The 25,482-nt window shown below is 41.0% G+C and overlaps 1 protein-coding gene across 1 annotated transcript; it reads right to left on the minus strand.

Moving 5' to 3' along the window:
* Positions 1 to 2,721: 2,721 nt before the first annotated feature.
* RUVBL1 (RuvB like AAA ATPase 1) lies at positions 2,722 to 25,294 on the minus strand. The gene is made up of 11 exons (XM_045025923.1): positions 25,032 to 25,294; positions 23,680 to 23,766; positions 22,729 to 22,861; positions 18,681 to 18,832; positions 17,009 to 17,098; positions 15,958 to 16,107; positions 14,192 to 14,255; positions 9,995 to 10,193; positions 7,271 to 7,373; positions 3,677 to 3,768; positions 2,722 to 3,341 (listed from the first exon to the last, which is right to left on the minus strand). The coding sequence occupies exons 1-11, from the start codon at positions 25,170 to 25,172 to the stop codon at positions 3,182 to 3,184; spliced, it is 1,371 nt and encodes a 456-aa protein (XP_044881858.1). The 5' UTR covers positions 25,173 to 25,294; the 3' UTR covers positions 2,722 to 3,181.
* Between the last annotated feature and the right edge of the window lie 188 nt (positions 25,295 to 25,482).

Raw genomic sequence — 25,482 nt, forward strand, 5'->3', positions numbered from 1 at the left:
GTGAATTCTGACCTGAGCTCTGTTTCCTAGAAATATAACACAGGAGATGGTGTCAGTGTTCCCATTAGGCATCAACCTCCAATACATTCGTGGGGCTCTTGATGCCATGTTGAGAGGACAGCAAAATTTATCAGTGAACTGCAAGTTCTGATCTGGATTTAGAACATCCTTGAAGTTCAGGGTTATTCAGGGCTGGTTTTAGCCAGTCCTTGACCTGTTCACACAAGGAAAGAGATATTTCTGAACACCATCTGTATTCCTACGGAATAGTTACTTTTACCACTGCCATAAAGAGGGACTTCCAAATTGGGGCAAACCGTCAAGTGTACTTTTGACCACAAGGCAGTTTAGGCCCTAGGGAAAGTTCTGGCAAATTAAATTACAGGAAATTCATTAGTAAAACCCAGCTGCTCAAACCTGCAGCCATGATAATCCTATGTTTTACATCCAAATTGTTGTGGAAGTTACCATGATGGCCGAGATGCGGCATTTTGCTGATTGCAGTCAGTAGAAGTCATTTCGGATTACTACTTTTTGGTTTACTGTAGAGCACTCCCACCATCTTCCATTGCAAATCTCAGCCACTATCCTTTAGCTATAAAGGATTAAAGGCAGATTACTTACAGCACAAAATATTATTAGGGTTGTATGACAAAGTATCCTATTTTAAAGGATGGGATAGGTCCCTCCATGACGAGTAAAATAAAATGGGAATTTTTTTGTATGAGGGCTCAGACCCTGACAGAAATCTTAATTTAACAATATCTGTAGCTGCATATACCCCTCATTTGTTAGAGGTATTAAATCCAAACCATTCAACCTCTATTCACCCTGAGCAACTTGTCTTCAGTAAATGCCCGTCTACTCTTTGTAGCAGAGACCGAACAGAATTCAAAGTCCTAGTCTTGAGCTGCAAAGCCCTTTATAGATGGGGACATGACAACGCCAAAGATTCTTCATCTTCCACAACAGTGCTTCACCACAGGGATGAGACCATAGGATGTAACTTTAGACTATCAGGTGCTGGGGGCAGAGGCTTCCCCGTGGCAGGAGGCTAGCTATGGAATTTCTTGCCAGAAGAGAGAAGAGTAAGGCAACGCCTGACTGGTTTTAGATTTAAAGTGCAAGACAACTTCACAAGGAAGCTTCTGAGCCTGCCCTGGCATCTGTAAGCTGTGAAACAAAATGCATACATGCACACATAAGGAAAAATGGAAAGAGGAACAGTAATTTGTCTCAACAAAATTGAAGTACACGACTTTGATAACCATGGTAGATTACTTTTTGTTTAGAAACTCATTTAAATCTCTTCAGGAATTGGCAGTGCACAACACCAGACTATCACATATGGATAAAGTTCTAATCCATGTAAAAGTTCCTATTACCCAGAGTGCTACTGAACTACTGCATGTATTGTATTAGTCTGTATGGGTTTGAACCGGGAACTCCAGGTGTTCTGAAGGCACTACTAATCTTAGGTTCTCCTGCAAGACCTAGAACACTTAAAATAGAAGAAATTCTCAAGGAAGCTAGACTAATGGGTTTTTCTGTTTTGTGTTTTAAAAATAGGGCCTTGGAAATTGCCATTTTCAGGAAGAATCCCATTGGTATTAGATTTGACAATTGTACAGGGAAATCCTGACTTTCAGCAAAGGGTTAATGTAGGATTTATTAGTGGGTTATTTGTTGGATGGGAGGCAGTAAAACAATTTCTCACTTTCAGAACTGTGGGTTTGTTTGAATTAGGTTAAATCTGAGAAGTCTGGTTGACTTGGCCTATTTTTTCCCCACTGTGAAACTGTTACATGTCTAGCACAACTGGTCATCTCTGCTTAAAGGCTCAAATGAGGTGCAGTGGCGGACATGTTCTCTGCTGAGCAAGCTTCCCCTATGTCAGAGTAAACCACACATTTGAACACATGCACGTGAAGTGGCAAAATCCATATTTTAAAGGGCAAACTTGCCAAAACAAAACAAAACTGTTTTTTGCTTGCTTTAAAATTTTCTAAATTTTCCCCATTCTATTTATCTTAAGTACTTATCTGGTCTCCATTACTATAATACTTGAGAGCTTTGATCTTTACTGCATTTGCCCTCATAACACCCTTAAGTGTTATCTGCACTTTGCAGATGGGGAACTGAGACACAGAGTCAGTGACTTGCCTATAATCAGGCAGGAAGTTTAAGACAGCAGAGAATTAAACACAGGTCCGCTGAGTTTCAAGCTAGCACCCGAACCATTGGATAATTCTTCTTCTTAGTTAGAAATTAGTGTCTTCTGTACCCTTGTATTTCTGGCAGAAAATATGGTTGACTAGGGACCTAGTAGGACACATCAGAATATTCCTTGGTAAGGGAAGTGATTTTTAATTAGGCCGTTTAAAAACAATTGAGTTACAACCAAAAACCCCCTAACAACTGGAATAAGAGATCTTTTTGTTAAAGAGATTATACCTTGCCTCTTCACAGGATCCAGGGTTTTGTTCAGGGCTGAGAGAGCTTCCACTACACATCTCTGGTTCCCCCAAAGCAGTGTCTAGAACCGCCCCACCCCCAAAGACATCAGATTCCTGATAAACAATTCTGTCACGAAGCAGCAAACAAGATATAAATTCTATTTTTCTTTCACTCATCCTTACTTTAAGTCAGAAGAAATGAGAGGCCATTTCTTCAGGCAGACCAGCATACAGAAGGAAAGAAGCACAACAGGCATTACTTGAAATATTTTATTAAAAAGCACTTCAGAGAAACATCACTTCAAAAATTTTTAGCAGGAAGAACTCTTGTTCAAACAAATTAAAACAAAGTTCATAAAGAAAACAGACTGTTCTTAAGCATCAGCTTCAAAGAAATCAAGAGGCTTTTCCTGAGCCTAGAGCATTTTTGTAATCAAATCTAAAGGATAAGCAAAAATGATGGGTCTGTGTATCCATTTCATATACACTCAGTAGAAGGGACAATAATGTTACAGGCATCAGGGAGCATCTTATTGCTTGTCAGCAAAGTAGGAAAAAATTGGGCTGTTAGCTTCATGTCTTGAAGTATCTTACCATTTAAATACTTTTCAGTCCCAATGGAGATTAACCATTAATATTTCTCTTGCCCATTTCTCTTTCAGTAATTAAGCCAACCCTTGGAAGAGTTAAGTTATTCCAAAGCATATGATGTGCAACAAGCTGCTTTATTTCATGTACTTTTCTTGTTGATCAGCCAAGATTTTTGCAGATGATTTGGCATCATAGAAAAGTTCATTTATTTCTTCAATGTGCTCCTTCTCAATGCTGTCTTTCCCATTAATCTTGGCTAGCAGGTTAGCTGGTGTCAGTAACTGCACAGCATACCTGTGATCAAAGAGGATAGGCTGAATTAACTGTTACAATCCAGTACGTCACCACAAACTCCTAAAAGGGCACAAGTAAACTTGTCAGATTCCTTCCCAACAGCTCTATACCAGAGGCACAAAAGAGCAGTGGGATGCCAGGAAGTGCCCAGTGCACCTCCCAGTAGGAGAAATGGGAGGACTATCACTTTTGGATCGTGTTAAAAGCCATTCCTAAGGGACTAGAGGTCCCCGTCCAGGAACTCTTACCCTGGGAAGGGTGTTATGTACTATCCCAAAGTACTTTCATATCCAATCCTTGCAGGGTGCGAGAAAATTCCGATGGGCTCCACTTACCTTAAGGTTGTCTTGTTACCAATTTCCCCTAAATGGTTTAGGGCTTCCTCACTAATATTAATTCCCTCTATCTGGGCTCGAAGTTTTATGATCTGTTGGGATATAAGGTAGAGAAGTGAAGCTGCAGCAGTCATGTAACAGTCTGGACAGTAGCAGATCCCATGCTTAATGTGCGTGTGTGTGCAAGCGCGCACACCCTGCACACAATGGCAGACAGGATATCCTGTTTAGAGATGAGACATGAAACAAAAATATGATTTTTGTTTCAAACATACACTGCATCCTTTAAAACAAAAAATACCTCCCTCCCACCCCCTGCGAAATCCTAAATCATCCTGAATACCTCTGGACATCATTAATCATCATTGTAAAGGGCAGGGGAGGGACTGCATGGGTTGGTAAAGTTTCACGGTGATTTTGCAAGGCTGGTTAAGCCTATTCAGTAATTAGAAGCCTAGTATAAAGCTTACATAGGAAAATCACTACAACCACATAGTTATTGACAATGGAGTCCTGTGTGCACAGAGATGCTCCAATCTCAATCACGCATATTGTAGCACACTCCTACAAACCCTTTGAAAAACCCTGCTTTCCCCTCAGCTGCTCACTCCACACCATACACTTTTTATTCGCTTGATAAGTAAGATGGTAAATAAATCAAAAAGTTACTTTATAAGGTTCACCTGCCCCTCCCTAAAATCACTAAGAAAATCTAATCTTTCAAGAACAGTCGCAAGCTTGTACCAGTTTGAAGATCTTTGTAAAGTTGGAGAGCAAGATATCACCCATAAGCCTGTGTATAAAGCTGTAACAAAAGTGGCACAAGTCTCCCAGCAGTCCGTATTACCAGCTGAGTGATAAGGGGCAGACTGGATAATGATGTTGTGTTGTAGTGCTGAGATAACTCTAGAACTGCGAGCCTCATATAATACAGGTATTTTTCACTTTGGCAGCTTTGTAAACAAGATATCAAGAAGGACTCGTTTAAATTAAAGCCATAAAATGCAGCAGGGGAGTCAGGAGTGGGGGAAGAAAGAGAGAGGGGTTTGACACAGCAGAAAGTTGCTCTAAAAACATTACATTTTGAAGCAGCTTTTAGAATGTTACAAATTAATGTTAGATTTGAGATTTATAAAAAAAATTTTTTTAAATCAACTTCACTTTCCCATGCTTCCAGCTACTGCTACACTGACCCTCTCCAGAAATAATACACCTTGAAGTGTCAGTTAATGCCATATTAAAAAGCAACTTTTATAACTTTTTAGCTTGTGAGAGGCTCTGCTCAGTGACAAGAACATAAGATCAGGACACTAAACCCAGCAAATACATATAAAACTGCTGTAAAATGGAAGAAGTGTCTGGGTGAGAGAGTTCAAGAACAGACATCCCAATTATGCAAGTACAGGTATGACTATACATATGAGTTTCATATTAAATGGGGGGCTGGTGTTTTATTGTAAAGCAAGTTTCTTCCACATCACTGTAGTATTAAGGTATTTGGGATTCCTTTGCTCTCAGACTAAATGGAATTTATAATAGATAATGGAATTTGTATACGAGCTACTAACTTACATCACTCAACAGAAATTTAAGAAGCATTTTACATCTACTATAAACTACCAAGCCACAAGTGAAAGTTTTGCACAGACCCCTTTTTGAATCAGTCAAAAGTGAAGTTTCAGTTTTCAAAATTTTCTTTTTGAGTAACGCAAATTATCCTTCGAATGAGCTCAAAGTTCCCACGTGACCCCCTGCAAGGGCAAAAAGTACTTTTTTCTAAAAAAAACAAACAAAAAAAAACAAAAAAACAAAGCACATTGCCTCTGAAAACTGCTTTTTCTTAGCAAAAAACAAAAAAGTACGCCTATATAAAAATTAATTTAAAACCAAAGTGATTTCCCCACAACCAAGGCTTGTGCAATTTTTTTTTTAAAACTTAAACAGCTCTATTTGGTCATGAATGAAACTCAGTTGCTCCAGCTCCCAACCTCCTGAGGTGGAGGTCAGTCATTAAGGCAGAATTGTCTAATTATGGATACATTAAACACTCAGTGCCATGGTTTACTGGGCATAATCAACAAGACTCTGTATATGCCGTTGGGAACAGCACTATTGCGGTCTTTCCCCCACCCAAGCAGGTCATGGCAATCACACACTTCCTGCTCTAGACTTTTGAGAGTGGACAGTTCATAAATTAGATCTTTAATCATTTAATAGGCTACAGGGATAGTTTGAGGGTTGATGGCACAGCACACACCAGTTTCTATTTTATCAAAGTCCAATATTAACATTTTATTATAGTTCAACTCAACAAAAGGCAATTCAAAATACATGCTGCCGCTACAGTAACACATCCTAGGACAATGTAAGCACCATAGGAAGAAATTCAGGACAGAGTGGCAACCCTCACTGAATCTCCAGGCTTTGAGAACAAGTCAGAACTTTAAAACTGGCTTTATAGACACACAAAACCCAATTGTATTACTGTACCGACTGGCCATTTCCATTGTAATCTGCACTACAGTGCTTCAGCTGTCCTTTCAGGTGCACAAAAACCATCCTGAGCATGCCTCGAAACAGCAATTCACAAAAGCCTCCTCACACCAAATGAAATGAGGTTTTGCCTTTACATTTATGTTCGATAAATGCCTTAGCTTCACTTTGGCACTTATCCAGCAGCATGAGCCCATTATCTTGTGACAACGCTCCCTGCCATTGACACTATCTCCTAAATAATACAAAGAATTGACATGATAAACTGTAATGGCTCCTGTATCATGTCAGTTCACACTATTGAGACGCTAATAAGGAGGATCTTTGACACGATGCATCATAATGGCACCCAAGGATTATAATCGATATACAATACATTGTGTTGGCCCACAGGAAAGTCTTGAGGCATTAAGTAATGTATCACTACAACTCCTCCTGCATTCCAGAATTTCACCTAGGAGTGTGGGGAAAAAAGTTACCCTGTGGTTTTGAAGTTGAGACAGAAGTAGGATAAAAAAACCCAAAAAGTACAGCCAGGGCAAGAGTCACAAAAGAGCAGTCTATAGAATTCTACAACACAACCGCCCTCATCTTTAACATAGAAGTGCAGCATGCAGAGACCAAAGGTCCCAACCCATAATGCTCAATTTCATATTAAGCAAAAAAGCACTGCACGTTGGAACCTATAGACTGTGTAGACAGCACCTCTATATTAGAGATCAGGGCAACAGCAATCCACCCCTTTTCTTGTGGGATAAGGTTTGCCTTTCAAGCCCCAGCCAGTTTACCAATGAACCCTTTTGCGGGCACAATTCAGACTACCACTCTAGTTCATCATTACTGGTCAACCAGTTTAAAAAAACAAAAACAAAAACAAGAAAACCACACACACCACACCAAAAAACCAACCCAGAAAGGCAAGTTAGTCACCGTGTCCATAGGAGACTTCATGGCACAGAGATGGTTCTGGGAGTAAACCCTACTGTCCAAGCAGAGATCATATAGCTACAATGTAACATCACACACAGGTAAGTGCTAGTTCTTACCGCTATAGGCTGGAATTCCAGAGACTTTTAAAGAAGTATTTAATATAGCCCTTACCTGTTTCATTTCCTGAGGCGTATACAGCATGGTTCGAATAATCATCACCCTATCCAGAAGATCCAGTGGTATTCCGTGAGGGGACACTATATCCTCTGTGCCTCTGGAAGAGATACACAAGAGGTCAGACTCCTCATTCAGAGTTCAATTTGTGGGCTTGGTTTAGATATTGGCAACTGAGTCAGGCCACTATAAAACAACCTGTGGACAAAAGGGTTTATTTTCCCACCAAGCACACTCACACGAGACACACTAACGGGAACTATGTACATGACAAAGGAAAACAGACTCCAGAGTTCGTACGCTAAACCTGGAACAGCCTAAAATAAAAATATTCTTTCCCCTGCACTCCTAATGACTTCACATAGTAATGCTGAGAGATGGGAATTAGCTGGTGCCAGCTTCTTTATAGCTTGTTCTCATAGTGCTAGTCAGTCCCTAAAGAACATACATACTACACCTGTCTGATATTCCCAAGTATATTGTACATATTCCAGCAAGGAGCAAATTATTTTTTGCTGTAGTGTTTAAGCAATAAAGTAGAAATTAAATGCAGTACTGAACATTGAGAGCATCTTCTCTGCTTAAACCAGCCATCACTGCTCAGTTTTCCATACTATCTTCTTTATTCCCCTCACCTAGTATCGTAGTTGTTTATATTCCACATTAGTGATCCAGCAGACTGAGAGGTGCAAGGGCAAGACTGTGCATTAAGCATACAGTGTAGTCCCTAGAACTCTTCTTTTAGCAGGGAAAAGTGACACCAAGGATTCTAGACCTACCAACTCCTTTGCTAACTATGACGACCTTTCAATTTCCAAACTCAGTGCCAGTATTTGAGTGCTTCGGGCTCTGCTCATGACCCCCCCACAGGAAGCTATGCAAAGGGTCAACAAGAAAGTAAATTTTTGAAAACATCTCCCACTATGTTCTCCAGTAGATGGCACTCTGCTTTCATATGAAGCTATTCCTAGTCATATTAGGATACAGAGCCAATTGTATTATACAAATGACTAGATACACCTCTTGATCCCGTTAAGGGCCATCTGCAGGCAGATATAAACGGGAAAGCAACTTAAAATACTTGGAGAGTCCTGTGGCACCTTATAGACTAACAGACGTATTGGAGCATGAGCTTTCGTGGGTGAATACCCACTTCGTCACATGCATCCGACGAAGTGGGTATTCACCCACGAAAGCTCATGCTCCACTATGTCTGTTAGTCTATAAGGTGCCACAGGACTCTTTGCTGCTTTTACAGATCCAGACTAACACGGCTACCCCTCTGATACTTAAAATACTTGGGATAGTAGTATGATCTGTTAAACACTAAAGCCAATGGATTTTCAGGTATTGCGGCAGTAATCTATGACCTGTTTTTAAGGCAAGAGGAAAGGCATTCATTTTGTGACCTCCCACTTCCCAAGTGATAGATAGTGGCACCAATGTACCCTATAACCAGGTTAATTATTTAGCAGTATCTTCAATTGTGTCCTGGTGCTTGGGAAGTTCAATCCTTTAAACAGGTCTTCCTTGTATTTTTCAGGGTCCAAAGGAGATACCAGGGATTAGGTAAGGATTGGTATAGTGAGGGAAGCCATGCTAACCCTGTTAGTAACAACTGTTCGAAGATAGGGTAAGAATCACCAAAAGCCATATGGTGATACCATTTCTCTAGGTCTCCTGCTCCAGGGCTGCTGTTCTTTGCACAGTTTATTTTAATATTTGTCATACTGTAGTGTCCAGAGGTCAGTGTGCTAAGTTCTGAACATCACAAAGAAAGATATACTCCCTCTTCGAAAGAGCTTTCCAGTTGAAGACCAGATGCGTCAAGAGGGGGTACCAAACAGAGGGGACTGGGGAAGGGAGGACAAGGGTGAGATTATCTGATTACACAGAGTAGCTATGTGCAGTGTTTGCAGGTTCAATGAATTAAAACAAAATCAGTATCAATCCCTACTGGCAACTTATCTAGAAATTATCAGCTAGGAATTTACCACAGGCAACATGGTAGAAATGGAACTTGGAGGGCTCTGAGGGAAAATAGTGATTTTACTGACTATTTCAGAGTGTGAGTGAGTATGTGATACATTAAGGGGAGCCATGGAAGAAAGTGTGAGTGTGCTTGTGAGAGATGGACTGGCTTGCATTGTTGGAGGAGCACAAGAGGCCTAGTCAATGCAATAAGACAGAAAAGTGGAAAGTGGGGGAGGGAGTAAGCTGAGAAGGGCGTTAAAGGTGAGAACAAGAAGCTAAAAATTGTTGCAGTAGAGGAGCGAGAGCCAGAGAAAAAACTCAGAGGACAGGGGGAAATAAGGTCTAGGAAGATGATCTTAGCAGCAGTGTTTTGAATGTAAATTGGGGGGGACGGACAGGCAGGAGATGTGTATGTTAAAGGAAGCCAAAGAAGAGGGTAGTTACAGTAGAACAAGGAAACAAACTTGCCAGTGGCAGCTGCTGAAGGGATCGAAAGGTGGGTCCCTGGAAACACGAGATGAAGAAACAATACTTCCACCCAACTCTCTAACACAGTCATCTTTCTTTCCCCAGGGTGCAGCCCTTGAGCACTGTATGTGGCTCATGATCCATTCAGGTGATCATCAGAGGTGTGTCAGCACCAAAGATGAAAGCATTCAAAGATCATAGTTCTTGGTATGGAGACAGCTAATTCTAAGTCTTATGGACAGAGGTGAACCATGCAGAATTCAATTTTAAAAACCGTACCTGATAATGCAGTTTCCTCGGTTGGAAGCAAAGATGACGATGGGAGCAATAGAAGATTCTAGTGCTCGATGCAGGTATGTGAAACATTCAATATCCAGCATGTGAACCTCATCTACAAAGAGCACACCTGGGACCAGCTCTGCAATACCTTGATCAATGTATTTATTCACCACCTTGTTTATCTCCCCTCGAAGCTTGTCTAAGAGACAGGAAAGAAAACCATTTTAGTTGTTCTGTTAGTGCTCTCTGCGAAGGACCCTAAGACGCTAAAGTGGGGGATGCCACTTTCCTAGCATCTTCATTCTAAACCAGGGGTAGACAAACTTTTTGGCCTGAGGGCCACATCGTGTTTCCAAAATTGTATGGAGCGACTGTTAGGGGAGACAGCCTCCCCTAAAACAGACAGGCATGGCCCAGTCCCCACCTCCTATCTGACCCCCCCCCCACTTCTCGCCCCCTGAGGGCTCCCCCAGGACTCCTGCTCCATCCAACCTCCCTGTTCCCTAATGGGACCCCCCTGGGACTCCTGCCCCATCCACCACTCCCTGTCCACCCCTGGACCCTCCACCCCAACTGTCCCCTGCCACCCCATCCAACCCCGCCTCATTCCTGACTGCCCCCACAACCCCTGTCCCATCCAACTCCCCTGCCCCCTTTGCCCCCTTATGGCGCAGCACAGAGCACCGGTGGCTGGCAGCATTACAGCTGCGCCGCCCAGGGCACTGGGTCAGGCCGCGGCTCTGCAACTGTGCTGCCCGGCCGCCCTAAGCGTTGCCCCGGTGGTGCGGCGCGCTGGGGCTGCAGGGGTGAGAGGACAGCACGGGAGAGGGGCTGGGGGCTAGCCTCCTGGGCCAGGAGCTCAAGGGCTGGGCAGGAGGGTCCCATGGGCCGGATGTGGCCCGCGGGCCGCAGTTTGCCCACCTCTGTTCTAAACTGATATCCTATCAGGAATGAGTGAGTCACTGTGATGCAGACTCTGTGGTATGAGAGTCAGATTGAGCCAAGGTCCCATGTTTTCTCATACGCATGAGAGAAATGAAAGTATGATGTAGGGCTCACATTCTGGGGGAGTTACTGTTTCTCACTTTCAGTTCTTGGAACTTGTATACAAAGCTGGCCATTTTGTACAATCTGTCATCAATGGTGTAAAAAGCAACTTGAAAAACAAAATTAAAACACAGCATGGATTCTGCAACAGAAAATCATGTCCCACTAATCTTGCATGTCTTTTTCTCTATTGATGGATTCTAGAACAGAAGGGACTACTGTGATCATCTAGTCTGCCCTCCTGCATACTGCACACCATAGAACTTCCCCAAAATAATTCCTGGAGCAGATTTTAGAAAAAAATTGATTTCAAAAAATTGTCAGTGATGGAGAATCCTCCACAATCCCAGGTAAGTTGCTCCAATGATAAACTACTCTCACTGTTTTAAGAAATGCCTTATTTCTAGTCTGTATTTCTCTAGCTTCAACTTCCAGCTGTTGGATCTTGTTATATCTTTGTCTGCTAGACTGAAGGACCCATTATCAAGTATTTGTCTCCATGTCAGTACTTATTGACTGTGTTCAAGTCACCACTCAATCTTCTCTTTGCTAAGCTAACCAGACTGAGTTCCTTGCATCTATCCTTATAAGGCATGTTTTCTAATCCTTTGACCGTTCCAATGACTCTTCTGTGAACCCTCTCCAATTTATCAATATTCTTCTTGATTTATAGGCACTAGGACTGGACACTACTCCAGCAGCGGTCGTACCAGTTCTAAATACAGAGATAAAATAACCTCTCTACCACTACTTGAGATTCCAGTTTATGTATCCAAGGATCACATCAGCCCTTTTCACCAGAGGGTCACACTAGTGTCTCAAGTTCAGCTGATTACCCACCAAAAAGCCTTTGACATGATCCCACACAAGAGGCTACTAAAGAAGCCAATTAGCCATGGGGCGACAGGCCAAGTATTGTCAAGAATCAAAAACTGGCTAGGTCACACAAACTAAAGAATAAGGTTAAATGGTCAGTGTTCATCATGGCAAAAGGTTAAACTTTTGAACTAGGTTTAGCATTTAAAATAATTAATGATCTAGAGAGGGGGTGGTGAGTAATGAGGTAGCAAAATTTGCAGATGACAAAATCCAGAGAGGACTAGGAGGAACTTCCGAGGACCTTACCAAGTTAGGAGAATGGGCAACATGATAAGAAAAATTCAATGTCCATAAATGCAAAGCAATGAACATTGTAGGGAAAAAATGGAACTACTTTATGCTTTAAAGTTTTTAAATTCACTTTTATCAACTCAGGAAAAGGACCTGGGTGGTGTCATGGGCAGATCAAAGATCTCTGCCCAATCTTCAATCAAACCAAAACAAGATGTAGAATGCACAAGGGATGGGATGGAGAACAATACAGAAAATAGGTCAGACTAGATGATCATAATGGTCTCTTCCGACCTTAAAGTCTATGAGTCTATTATAGAAATCAATGCTGCAGCCTCATCTGAAATAATGTGGAGTATTGGTCATCCTTTCTCAAAAAGGATATTGCAAAATTAAGACAGGAGTCTAAAGCGTGATGAGAATAATTAAGGGCATGGAAATCTCATGTGAAGAGAGATTACAAAGACTGATTGATTTACCTACAGAGATGAATAACAGGGGACATTAGACTGGGAACTTTTGTTCTACCTGTATTATAATACAAGACAGTCAATGAAATTAAAGGTGGCAAATTCAAAAATAAATATACCATATCGCCACACAACACACGATTAGGCTGTGAAACTCATTGCCACATGAAGTTCTTGAGGCTAAGAATTTAGCAAGATTAAAAAAGGGCAGGACTTGTACATAGATAGAAAAAATACTGAGTTAAAATTAATGTTAAATTTTTAGAAGGAATATGAAATTTCATATTTCTGGGATTAAGGCAATCTCTAACTATAAGAGATCAGCAATGATAGGCTGGTCAGGGCAGATTATCCCACATCTGCCTACTACAGGATTCTTGCATTTTCCTCTGAAGCATCTGGTACTGGCCACTATCAGACAGGATACTGGATGAGACTGACCTCAGGTCTGATCCAGTATAAAATTGCTCTCTTCCGAATTTCATTGTTTCTACAATACCCATCGTTTTCTGTCTCACATTTATACATTCCACAGGTAAAACACATGAACATAATACCCTGAGGCATCAAGCTGTGAGAGTGAGAGAAGAATTCTGTTATTCGTGTAAGTATAAGCATCATCATCTGCTTGAATGACGAGTACTTAGTACTTTCAACTAGGATAATTCTCCTACTTGAATAGCTTGTGAGGAACTCTGACAATGTTTCCAAGCATGACTGGAAGGAAAGCTAAAGACTGCTGGTTTATTTTAACGTAACATTTGAATATAAGCAAAAAATATAATTCTTTAGCTTTTTTTGAACATATGGATCCCAAAGCTGTGCAAGATGTTACAGAGATACAGTCTGACTTTAGAATATGGAAGGTGATCTCCACAAGAGATGGAATACTTCAAAAAGAGCATCATTCAACTTTAGTATTGAAACAGATTTTGATCTGAATTTAAATAAGACGCTTGCTGAAGCACCTTTTCTTTCAAAGCAAAAAGGACAAAAGATTTTTACTGTAGGTATTTTTCCTTTTGTGATTTGTAGGTAGGAAGAGAATCAGTTCCACTTACAGCATCCATATTAAAGTCCTTGGGCTGTTGCTATAGGTGAGTCAATGCCACACAGAACCACTCAGTGATCCTTTCACAGCCATTTTGCAAAACTATTGTACAGTTGCATAATATGAGAACAGGTAGCACACTCCAAGGTGAAAGAAGAATTTAGTTGTGTAATAGTATTGGTTTGTTCCTTCATGGAATGTGTGGATCCCCTACCATATCAAGTGGCACCATTTTGAAAGAACAGGGGGATAATCCTAGTGTCCTGACTAACTTTCTCTCTCAATAAAATGGGCTCCAATGTCTTAAGCAACATATGGGATATTATTATTTGTATAATGGTGCTGCATTTGATTCCAGTCACTGCACGGCTGGCACCTAACATGTTACTTTCTGAAGTATTTTGAAATACATTCACTATTAGAGGTGCTACATAAATTCACTTCTTTCAACTCCTTGTCTAGTAGGCATATGTATAGCTTATGTTGAGGGTAAAGATGTGGTGCAAACAATTTTTATACCTGTGATTTCAGTTTTTTTAGGCTTCATCAATTGTCCCATCATGGAAAGAATGTCTTGCCCACCCTGGAAAAAGCAAAGTTAGAGATCAACAATTTCTCCTTCCTGTGCTGTTGCTCAGTGCACCAGGTTTGATATGGACCAGGTTATTATAGAAGGTAGGGTACAAAAGTTGAATAATCATTTATTTGGGATCCTTTGTAATATTTTAGTTCTAACAATGGATGATTCTGTTTCTAACCCAACTGTCCGACCCATTATCACTTCGCTGCCTTGGGATTCCAAATTTATCCTTTTTTAGTTAAAATAATGCCTCTTCACTCCTTTTAGGTCTGGACTTTAGAGAGAAAAGCGAGAGAGCTCAAAGTTTAACACTCTTTCTTACAGCACGGCCAATTTCACTCCTCACAAATGCAACTGATCAGAGAGCAGAAAGGCTGGAGCTGCCTGTTTGGACTGTTGAGTGTTCAACTTTCCAAAAGATGGATGGTTGTGTTGAGATTTTAAAACCTTTACATCCCTTATTTGTGCAGGCCAAGTCTGGTGGTGGTGGTGGTAGGGGTTCTGTTTACATTTTGAAACAAGTAGATCAAGGGGCTGGAGTGTCAAATTATGAGGAGTGCCAACCTGGAGAGTGTCCCTTCACATAGAGAACCTGTAAGTATTTTTTTTTTTTTTTTAAAGTCACTGTCCATATACAACACCACTTGACAAAGTGGTGACCTCCCAATACTGGGGAAAAAAGAGGAAAAAACACTCACTATACAAAAAATTTGCTACTGTAGAATGCTTAAGGTACTGCTGCAAGTAACTGAGGAGTATATTAATACTAAACATTTCTAACGGATACGGGGCACTTACAGAAATCACACTGAAGTCAGAGAAGCAAAGATCATTTATCAGCGTGTTTGCAGTTCCCATTTCATGGCCAATGAAACAATAAATACAGAGCAAAGGAAGTTGATCTGTATCCAGAACATTTCAATAAATAAAAACAATGCGGACCTGCTGGCTGCTGCCAGTTCATATCTTTAAGTATTGAGGATAGAAGGTAACCTACTCTTTACGTGGTGATGGGAACAGCTCCCTATAAAGACCTCCTATTAGCATCAGACTGTAGGTTTTTTGGTTAGTTGGGGGTTTTTCAGCACAGATTATGCTTTAGCTTCTAGCACAGTGGTTCCTCAGTGTCTTTTGAGGAAGCCATCCTTGTGATGTATTGGGCTGGTACCCCCTTCTCCTGGTATTCCCTGGTACTATGCTCTGGCACCTTTTTCTCCAGTTGCTCATTCTTGCACCTCTTTTGCTGCTATTCTTTTTTCTTTCTGGTATTTGTTCATTTTCTCATCTTTTCTTGTTTTTTGTGCCTCCTGGCTATTCCCTCACTCACCAGAAAGCTACTTGCTGGATGGGATGAAGAGCATCTATCAATGTGTCTATGGTGCTGGGAAATGTACTCTTGCTGCCAAGAATTTCAGGAGCAGATACACAATGGTTGAGCAAGCAAACTGCTCCCTGAACATTTATGGAGCTGGTTCTGTGGCCAGGAACTGCAGGGGAAGGGAGAGAAGATGGGTTTCAAGGTGCTACCTACTGTTTTTTCCAATAGTGGCATGTTTTCAGTGGAGTGAGTGGATCCCACGGCCTGCAGCATTCCCTATCTTCACTGCTTCTCACCCTTTCCCCACATGCCATTGGGTTAGCCTGGTACCCATCCTCAGGCTAAGAAACAGTTTTCTGCACAGATTTAGTCTCTAGAGTCAAGTACCTGAGGTCTAGCATTGGCCACATCCAGGTCATGCAGGGTGACATCCTGAATAATTTCTTTTTTCTTGTGTACATCGCCCTTTGGCAAGGGGACATATTCTTCAGCTTCAAGGTCAAATTCGGTGGCATAAGTATCACACCTGCCTTGCCTCTGTGGAAAAGGGTGTGTGGGGAGGGGAGGGGAGGAGGAGAAGAGAGGCAGAGGGGGAAGAGAAACACAGGTATACAGTTAGTTTCATTGCCAAGACTTTGAGTGACATACAGTTGATAAAGGGCTTGGTTCACAATTCCAGTCCTGACAAGCTTTGGATGACACTTCAGAATATGCCTTGTTCCCCGCTTAGCAACATGCATATCCTATCTACTGATCAAGGCTCAAAAATCCTGTTAAAAAACACCGGATATTTTCCCACTGAGAATATTCCACCTCCTTCTGCTCTTCTTTTAACTGTCTGCGATTTCTGCTAAAGAACAAATCCAGCAGATTAACTAGAGATTGGGAGAACTGTTCAAGACCTCTTTGTAGGTGGGTGATTTATTATATGATACGAAATATTATGCTCATCCATTAAACAGCAAGTATCACTGTACACTACATTTTAAATCAGATATAAAAAGAATGCTAACTATTGCAGTATTCTCTTCTACATGCATACATCTTGTGGAGAATATATCAGAGAGATAAAAGAAAGATTAAATACACTGCATATTTCAGTTTGAGAATGACTAAAGTTGTTTGGTTTTTTTCCCCTCCCTTTTGAAAAGATGCCTTGGTCTTAAAGGTTAAAGGAATGAAAGCTCATCCCAGGCAGCTGCAGAGACGGCTTCTTTGCCAAGATGACCTTAATTGTGAACTGGATGACCACCCTGTCTTGAGGCAGGAGGAATGTCTCCCTCCACAGTAGCAAAGTCCCAGACCTTTCTTCAACAGTCTTATCCAGCCTGTCCAAGCCAAATAAGGTTAATAGGTCACAGGGCCTTTGGCCGAGGGACACTAGAAGTTCTCTGAGTACACAAAGCAGGGTAAGAGTCAAGTCATGATTTGGCTTTACCTTGACCGCTCCACTGTTTGCTTCAATGTATATCACATCCCCAGCTTCCACTCGCTCCTTCTGTAAACTTTCAAAGATGCTGGGGTCCAACTGGAAACAAACAACATGGGAGATTAGACAGTTCCATTGTATTGCAGAATGAGCATGAAACAAGAAATTTAAACCAAAGATTGTTAGACAGTCGGACAAAACGAGTTAAGATTTCACAAAGTTGGAAATTATGAGGCTCAATTCAATGTTTAGGGCAAGACCTAGAACAGGATGCACAAAGGGTATTGTAAAATTTCCTTATTCACTTCCCCTGCTATTTGAGGAAGAGGCTTTGAGACTAAGTCATATTTACTGTTTTACTTAACTTTTCTTTATAGAGGGTATTTAAACTTTTCTTGCCTAATCTGTTTTTCTGATGAATTAATGTTATAATTTAACAAATTGCATCATGCCAAGTTGTGAGGATGCTGGTCTATATCAGGAAGAGGATGCCTTTACATTTCATACTGATATACTCTTTGTTCTCAGGGTGCAGTGCTTTTCTTGGCTGCCAGTCTACCCTTATAAAGGGCTAGCTGTTGGTTCTGGAATAGACAGCACCTGTCAACCACTCAATGTCTTTTTATGTTTTTATGGAGGGATGTGACCCTTTATAGTTAGAAGGGACCATCACGATTATCTAGTCTGACCTCCTTTTGTTCTCTTTCCTACATGCAGTTACTAAATGAGCAAGGTGGAAGCCAGAACATGGCATGTGCTTTTGTTTTTCTTGGGTGGATGGTTCATTTACTTCCACTAACGATTCTCTTATTTTGCATCTTCAAAATGAACAAATAGAAGGCAATATGTTCTAATCAGCAGAGATGCTGCTGTAAATTCTCTTATCCCCATTTTATATACTGTATAGGGAAGGAAAACTGAGGTACAGATTAAGTGACTTGTCTACAGAAACAAAGGGAGTCAGGGTCTGACCTAGGAACAAAACTGGGTTTTTGGCTCCCAGTCACATGTTCAGATCACTGGACCTTCCTCCTTAACATAAAAAGGAGGCAAGGAACATATGAAATAATTTACACTAATACAGGCAAGATTTCAAGAACCTATCTTCCAATATTCAGGTGGAGTACTAGTTTTAAAAAAAAGTGCTTCCTTATGTATTTAATTGTTATGATAAATATGGAGCTGTAGTTGGGGTCAGGCTCAGCATCACATACAGCAAAATGTGCTGCCTTGAAGAGGCAGATCCATTTGGCTCCTGAGTTCAGTCCTTTGTTCCACGGGGCTGGTAATGCTATCAAAGTGACACACTCAGGCATCTCTTGCAGTCTGAGCTATACTTTGAGCTGTCTGAAGGTGTGTGTTTGGTGCGGAAAGTTAGGGGGAAATGGCAGTTTTAGAGGACTCCTGGATCAACAAATCCCCCTGTAGCTGAACACAGAAGGTTACCTGAAGTTAAGTCTTTAAATTACTAGTAAGAGACCCAAGAGTCTAATATTTCTATATCATATGAACAGGTCAATTTGTTCACTACCACTACACAGGTGACAGGGGGAAGAAATGGGCCATTTAAAACTTTTTGGTATCCGGCTAGAGATCACAAAATTAAGTAAGATGGGAACAAAGGTAAAAGGATGTATATCTGGGACACTGAAAGAAATGCTGGAGAATTTATCATATATACCTTCAGCTGCTTCGTTCCTTTTGCTGTTTTGAGTCCTATAATTACATGGCTAATGGTTTTGCCATATCCACCCATCGGGTTCTCAGTCTCACATGGAGTTAATTCTGTGACTTCACCTTCATAAACTTCCTTGGTCTCTTTTATCCTCAATCCTACAAGAAATAGTTTACATGAGTTGCACTGTATAAATAAGTGGCCATTTACATTTAATTATTCTTGACTCTTATTCACCATCTAGAAGTCATTCTGGCCAATGTCTATAAACTTGAGATCATTGAGGGTGTTTACATACTACAATGTACGTCACGGTTATTCCCTACTTTGGAAACTAGAAAATAAAATTAATACCCTGTTTTGTTTTGTTTTTGTATTAGTAGGAGAGAAAATTGATCCCCAGGTCACTTAATCGGAAAGCTAAGGACATTCGTGCAATTTAAGCCAAAATCCTAACCCACAATGATGGTAATTAGGGACACTGAAATTTTAAAAACCAATGCCTTCATGTAACTTTAGAGATTCTAGTAACAAAGTTAAAGATAAAAATGTATGTTAACTAATTTATTTTAAAGGGATTCTGACAGAGGTTAAGATTTAGTATTTAAAGTGTTTGTTTTTTAAATGAATGTACTGTATTATAGCCAAAGCTGGACCAGATATATAATTAGAGACCTCTGGTGGTGTGCAAAATTCAAACTATTCCTGCATTTCTGACAGCAGAGCCCCTTTAGAGAGATGCAGACTTTTCTAGTCTGTGTACTTCTCTAGGACTCCCATTACCATAGTATCTATTATTCCCTTTATGACCATCTATAATTAAATCTTTAATTTATATTTTAGGTTTCTAAATATGGGGTAGAGAGAGTTTTATTCTTAGGATAATTTGACCATAAAATATCACCACCACAATTATGCAAAGGTTCCAACTACATGAAAGTTCAAAGAATCCACTCCTTAACAGGCACTGTAAAATAGATATGTTATGAGGTTCATACACCATCCCAAAAACAACAAGTGGACTGTACTGGGACACAAGGGAACTCATTCTGTACAGGATTGGAGGTCACCAGAACCCTATAAAAGTTACCTTGTTTTGTAGCTTTTCATTTTGCTTTGAAATAAATACATGGACCAGATACTTCATCAATAATCTTGAGTTGCTGATTGGGTGGGGGGCAGGGGAATAATTTTGACAAAAATAATATGGGTCTATCTCCTCCTACTGGTCTCATATTAAGAATGGGATTTTTAAAGTAAGATACACAAATGTGAATTATAAATAGTTTGATAATTTTCAGTGGAATTGTTAGTTTAGCTTTGTTGTCGAATACCCTGCAATACACGAGTGGAATGTAATTTCTATATAGTGTCTTGGGTGTACCTTAACAGAGAAATTAACAAGTCTCTGCTTTGAACACATTATTTAAGTGACATGAAATGATGCAGGGAAGATAGCATATCACAGAGGGTTTACAGCTAATGGTGGTTGCTCTAGCCAATGGAATGAATTGTTTTATTGCTCCTTAGTTGTTAGAGATTTTAATTGGATGTAATAGGAGCAAGGTTTATTTTAGGCAAGAGGCAAATTTGGAGTGGAGATTTAGAGGCAATTTGCCTCTTGCCTAAAATCTAGGTCAAAGAGCTCCTAGTGGAGGCATTTCCTGTGGTTATATTCAGATGCATGATTCTAAAAAGGAACTTATGGGGTCCTATATTTATTGGCTTAATAGTACTAAGAGGAGTAAAATCTTGTTTGCCATGTAAGCAATCAGTTATAGGTTGGAGACATAAGGAATAAATATACTGTTTAAGCAATGACTATTTTAAGAGAGATTTCTGACTGTAACTGTACTTTAACATTTTCTGTCAACATCTTTGCCAAATGCTAATAAGCTCTATACAGGATTAACATCGGTGCTACATTTTTTTTTTTTTAAATCAGAGGACAGTATTGCCCTATAATCTTCTAGTCCCAGTACATCTTGTCTTTTTATGTCTCTTATGAACCATAAGCTCTCCACAGCAGAGACTGCCTGTCTTGATGAGTCCTGAACAACACCAAGCACATGTCAGTCCCTGATAATAAGTCTAGTATTAAGGAATCTTGACAATAATAATTCTGACAGAGAGCACCTTCAATATGGCAAAGAAAACAATCTAAACGAGAGATAGGAACCACACTGGGTACATTGTTAGGACGTGTGTCAATGAGCAGGGCCCAGAACAATTGGAGAATCTGATGCACTAGTGGTTGTCCGTATGGGTACTGTCCCTAAACACAGCAGACTCTTGCTGTATCCAAGAATAAGAAACCCTGTGAATGAGACTCGGGTATCTGACTGTTACTCAGAATCATTTCAATAATATTGAGGTGGCTAAACCAACTGAAAGTACTATGCATTAAATGTATAACAGGCCACACATACTGTGACCTGCTATGTGAAGAATCACATGAAAACTCACACTGAAGCATCAGGACCACAGTGAGGCTTGACACAAGTTGCTCCTACACACAAGAAGTGTTATCTTACAGTCATCACATGCCTTGCATTGGGGTTATTCCAATTAGAAAACAAAACCCTTTTCTGAAAACACACACTAGAAATTCCTTTTTATGACAATGAAAGTAAAACTTCCAAAAATTAGATCTGAGCATGACTGGAAAGTGTTTACTTCATGTAAAACAGGGGCTCATTAGTCCTTTAAAATGTTTGGATTTTTTGTAATTGGTGTTAAAAGGAACAAATCTCCCCAAATGAATGTTTTACAAATAACCTGCATTAGGTAAATCTGACATGGAATTCAACAGAAGGGAACAGAAGAATCTCAGTCTTTCACTAGCACCACTCTTTGTTTAGAAGCATCCCTGTGCTGACCTTCAGGGAATATGACACACCAACAATGTGGTTGGCTGTTAACTAGGAGTTAAATTAGTGTGATCTCTAGGAATGACAATGTGGATGACACAGGTTTCATCTGCTGGTTCAAGTTTCCAAAGCTCTGACAAGGAATTTCATCACATCAAGGAAATATTGTAGACTGCTCTCTCTCATCTCCGATCTCCCTCCTCACAAGCTGTGCCAACCTAACGGTAACTTACAGATCAGACTACTGAAAATCGCTTTCTTATAGAAATCAATGGGACACTTTTGTTTGGTTGCAGGTTTGAGAGAGATTCTTCACCAAATACCTAGCTGAAATCCACAGTGAATCACTACATAGAAGCCAGGGAAATTAACTGATGCTGTGTTCAGAGTGAAAACAATTAGGCTATCTTTTTATAATCCAAATGCATGCAAGGGCCATTTTTGACTTACTTTATTAGTTGTCAGAAGCAATCATATAGAAGTAATACACGATTAATTTAAAGACTCAATGATCTTTTGTTGCAAATTTAACTTGGTTCTTTCAGATAAAATGAAACCCAGACAATTCAAGTTAATTTCCTCTTTAATTCTAGAATGCATTTACCACTTAATAAGATACTCATCTTACTAGTATGGAACATTTTCTTGTGCTCACTTAGAATAAAATGTCAGGCAATGTACTGATATGTAGGAGACTTAGGTTTAAGTTTTTGGCTAGCAGGGATTGAGAATGTTAAGAGAAAGAGAGGAGCATTTCTCTCTCTTCAAAACCCTCCAGACCCAAGACTCATGTTGACAGATTCTAAAGAGAATTTTTTTCTAACTTTGTCCAGCAACAGTATGCAGGAACAGGAGAAGATCCTGGAGGACAAGGCAAGAGAATGGAAAAATTTCCCTCCTGCCACAGCCTTGGAAGGGAGGTGAACTGGAATAACTGAGGTGACAAAGACATGAGCACTGCATTAAGTTTCATAGTGCAGAAAACCCATACTGACTCAGCTAAGATAAGGAACAAGACCAAATAAAACAGGGCAAAAAAGAACATTGAAAACTGGAGCATGAAAACATGGCCCCTCACCAGAACTACTGGAAAAAGCTAGTGTTCTGTTGTTCAGATTTTTTTTTCTCTTATTTTAAAAACCCCAAACCTAAGCACTTTACTCTTCTTCTATTTTAACACTTACCTATTGCTCTTCTGAAATTTTCCATCAGGACTTCTGTCTTCTTGATCTCGGTGGAGTATACCTCACTTCCAACCATAGGACAAAACGGAACCTTGCTTCCCAACTCTTGAGCAATAGCTAGAGCCAAAGCAGTCTATAAAAATTCAAGAGACTAAACTAGTACACACTTAAAAATTCTCATAAGAAATAAACGTATAATGACTACAATTTCTTGTGGAAAAGAGGATTACCACTCCAGAAGGTTAAAACAATTTGCTCATTATATCACCTTTTGTCCAAGAATCTGCAAGTGCTTAAAAAATATTATTTTAAGCCTCACAGTGCTCAAATTTATAAATAGAGTACTACAAGGGGCTCCAATGAGACAATGGAAGAATGAGAAGTGGAACCTAGGAATCCTGACTCCCAGGTCCTATGTTCTTATCCACTCTACTTTCTCATATACAACTACAGCACTTTTCCCTTACATCATGGCTTTTATCCAAGGATTATAAAGCACTGCCAAGAAACACTTTTAAGCTAGTCATAAAACAGTTTAGTAGTATTGGGCAGTGTCTCTTTAACATCCAACATGAAAGATGTTAAGTCTTGTAAAGTGCAAGGAACAAAAGTTAAAATGCTTTTAAAATCCCAAATTTATATGTTTAAGAAGACCTTTCTTTAAAAACCATATACTTCATATTAAGTTTTCATTCACTTGTGTACGCAGAATGGTTTTTACACTGTTGGCATTAGAATGAGATACTGCCACCGCATGCTCATAAGATGGCAAGATACAATTTGGAGCAAGGATCAATGCTGGCTCAACTCTGGCTCAAGTTTAAACTTAAAAAAAAGCTTCAGTAACTGGAGAAGGAACCTGCTGAAATTATTACTAGGAAATATTTGACACCACTATATTTAAGATAGAATGGTAGAGAACAGCTTCAGCACTGAGAAGAAAGACAATACCTTGCCAGTTCCAGGAGGTCCTGCCAACAGCACAGCTCTACCAGCCATTTTCTTGCTTTTGATCAATTCCACTATAACACCACAAGCCTATAAATTAAAAGAAATGAATTTAGATATTTATCAGAACACTTAAAGATTAGACTGTTTGAGAATGTTCCTTTAAAGGTAGACACAATAATACTTTTACACTGCTAGACCACCTTTCATTCCAGAGGAACCCACAGTGCTTTATAAGAATTAGTACTCATAACACCAGTAAGATTAAGTATGATCTCAATAATAGATGGGGAAACTCAGGCAGAGACACAAGAAGTGATTTCCCCAGATCACTGAAAATCTGTGGCAGATGTACAAATAGAACCTAGGAGTTCTGACACTTTACTGTAAACATAAACTACTTACATGTACCTACAAGTGTTTGAGAATGGAGTGGCTCTTAAACCTTTAGGGCAGGGGTAGGCAACCTATGGCACACGTGCAAAGGCAGCACGCAAGCTGATTTTCAGTGGCACTCACACTCCCCGGGTCCTGGCCACCAGTCCAGGGGGCTCTGCATTTTAATTTAATTTTAAATGAAGCTTCTTAAAGTAAATAAGGTTTTTTAAATGATTGCACACAACAATAGTTTAGTTATATATTATAGAAAACGACCTTCTAAAAACGTTAAAATGTATTATTGGCACATAAAACCTTAAATTAGAATGAATAAATGAATACTCGGCACACCACTTCTGAAAGGTTGCTGACCCCTGCTTTAGCGTATAAAGAGTGATACACCAGAGTGTGGTCCAGTGGATAAGACACAGGCCTGAGAGTGACCAGATCTGGGTTCCACCAAGTTAATGAGCTGCTGTGTGACCTTGGGTGAGATCACTTTGCTGCTCTGTGCCTCAGTTTCCCCACCATAGGAAACAGATGATGACACCAATCTTCTGTTGTAAAGTGCGTTGACATCTGCGGATGCGTGGTGCTGTAAGGCTGAGCTGCCATAGCTGAGGTTAGACTAAGGAGGGGCGCAGGTAACTGGAGTTTTACGAAAGGGCCCACAGGAGAGACAAAGATTTAAGCAGCTGGACTCCGGCCCCTCCAAGTGGCCGGGGGAGGGGGCAAAACAAGTAGTCCCGGCAGGGGGGCCACGAAGCAGCTGGGCCGGATATTTCAACTCGCAGGCGGCTGTTTTGGCGCCAGCTCGGTTCAGGGATGGGGCCCTCAGAGAGGGGGTGGGATGTGCAAACGGGCAGCAGCAGCTGCAGAACCATCCCCCCCACGGCCTGGCCGCTCCCCAGTGGGGCCTTTTTATGCCTTCTGGGCACCCGGCCCACCCCGGGCTCCCGTGGGCCGGGGACCCTCACCTCTCGGGCGTTCTCCTGCCCCACCAGCCCGGCCCCCGCCGGCTTGGCCGCGCCGCTCTCATCCAGCCCCAGCCCCTTCACGTGGCTGTGCGCGGCGATGCGCTGCGTCTTCGAAGTGCTCTTCACCTCCTCGATCTTCATCCCGGCGGCAACGGGCTCGGGACTGCGGGGCAGACACCGGGCGGCAGCTCCCTCCTCTCCAGACAGGCACGGGTAACATGCGGCCCGCGCGTTACCAAGGCTCCCGGCGCCCGGCAGCTAATCCCGCCCTCTACCTTGCCATTGGCCAGCGCCGCACGATCCTCGCTGCTTATTGGACAGGGCGTGTGTCTGTTACTGAGAAGGCTTGAGAGCCCGCCCATCCACTTCCACTTGTGCTCTTAGTAGAGGTTCCGGCCTCGCCCGCTTGCTCTGGAGCTGTTGGGCCGGGATAAGGCACCTGCTGTGGGAC

The sequence above is a fragment of the Mauremys mutica genome, chromosome 7, assembly GCF_020497125.1.
Source record: "Mauremys mutica isolate MM-2020 ecotype Southern chromosome 7, ASM2049712v1, whole genome shotgun sequence".
Taxonomy (NCBI): Eukaryota; Metazoa; Chordata; order Testudines; family Geoemydidae; genus Mauremys; species Mauremys mutica.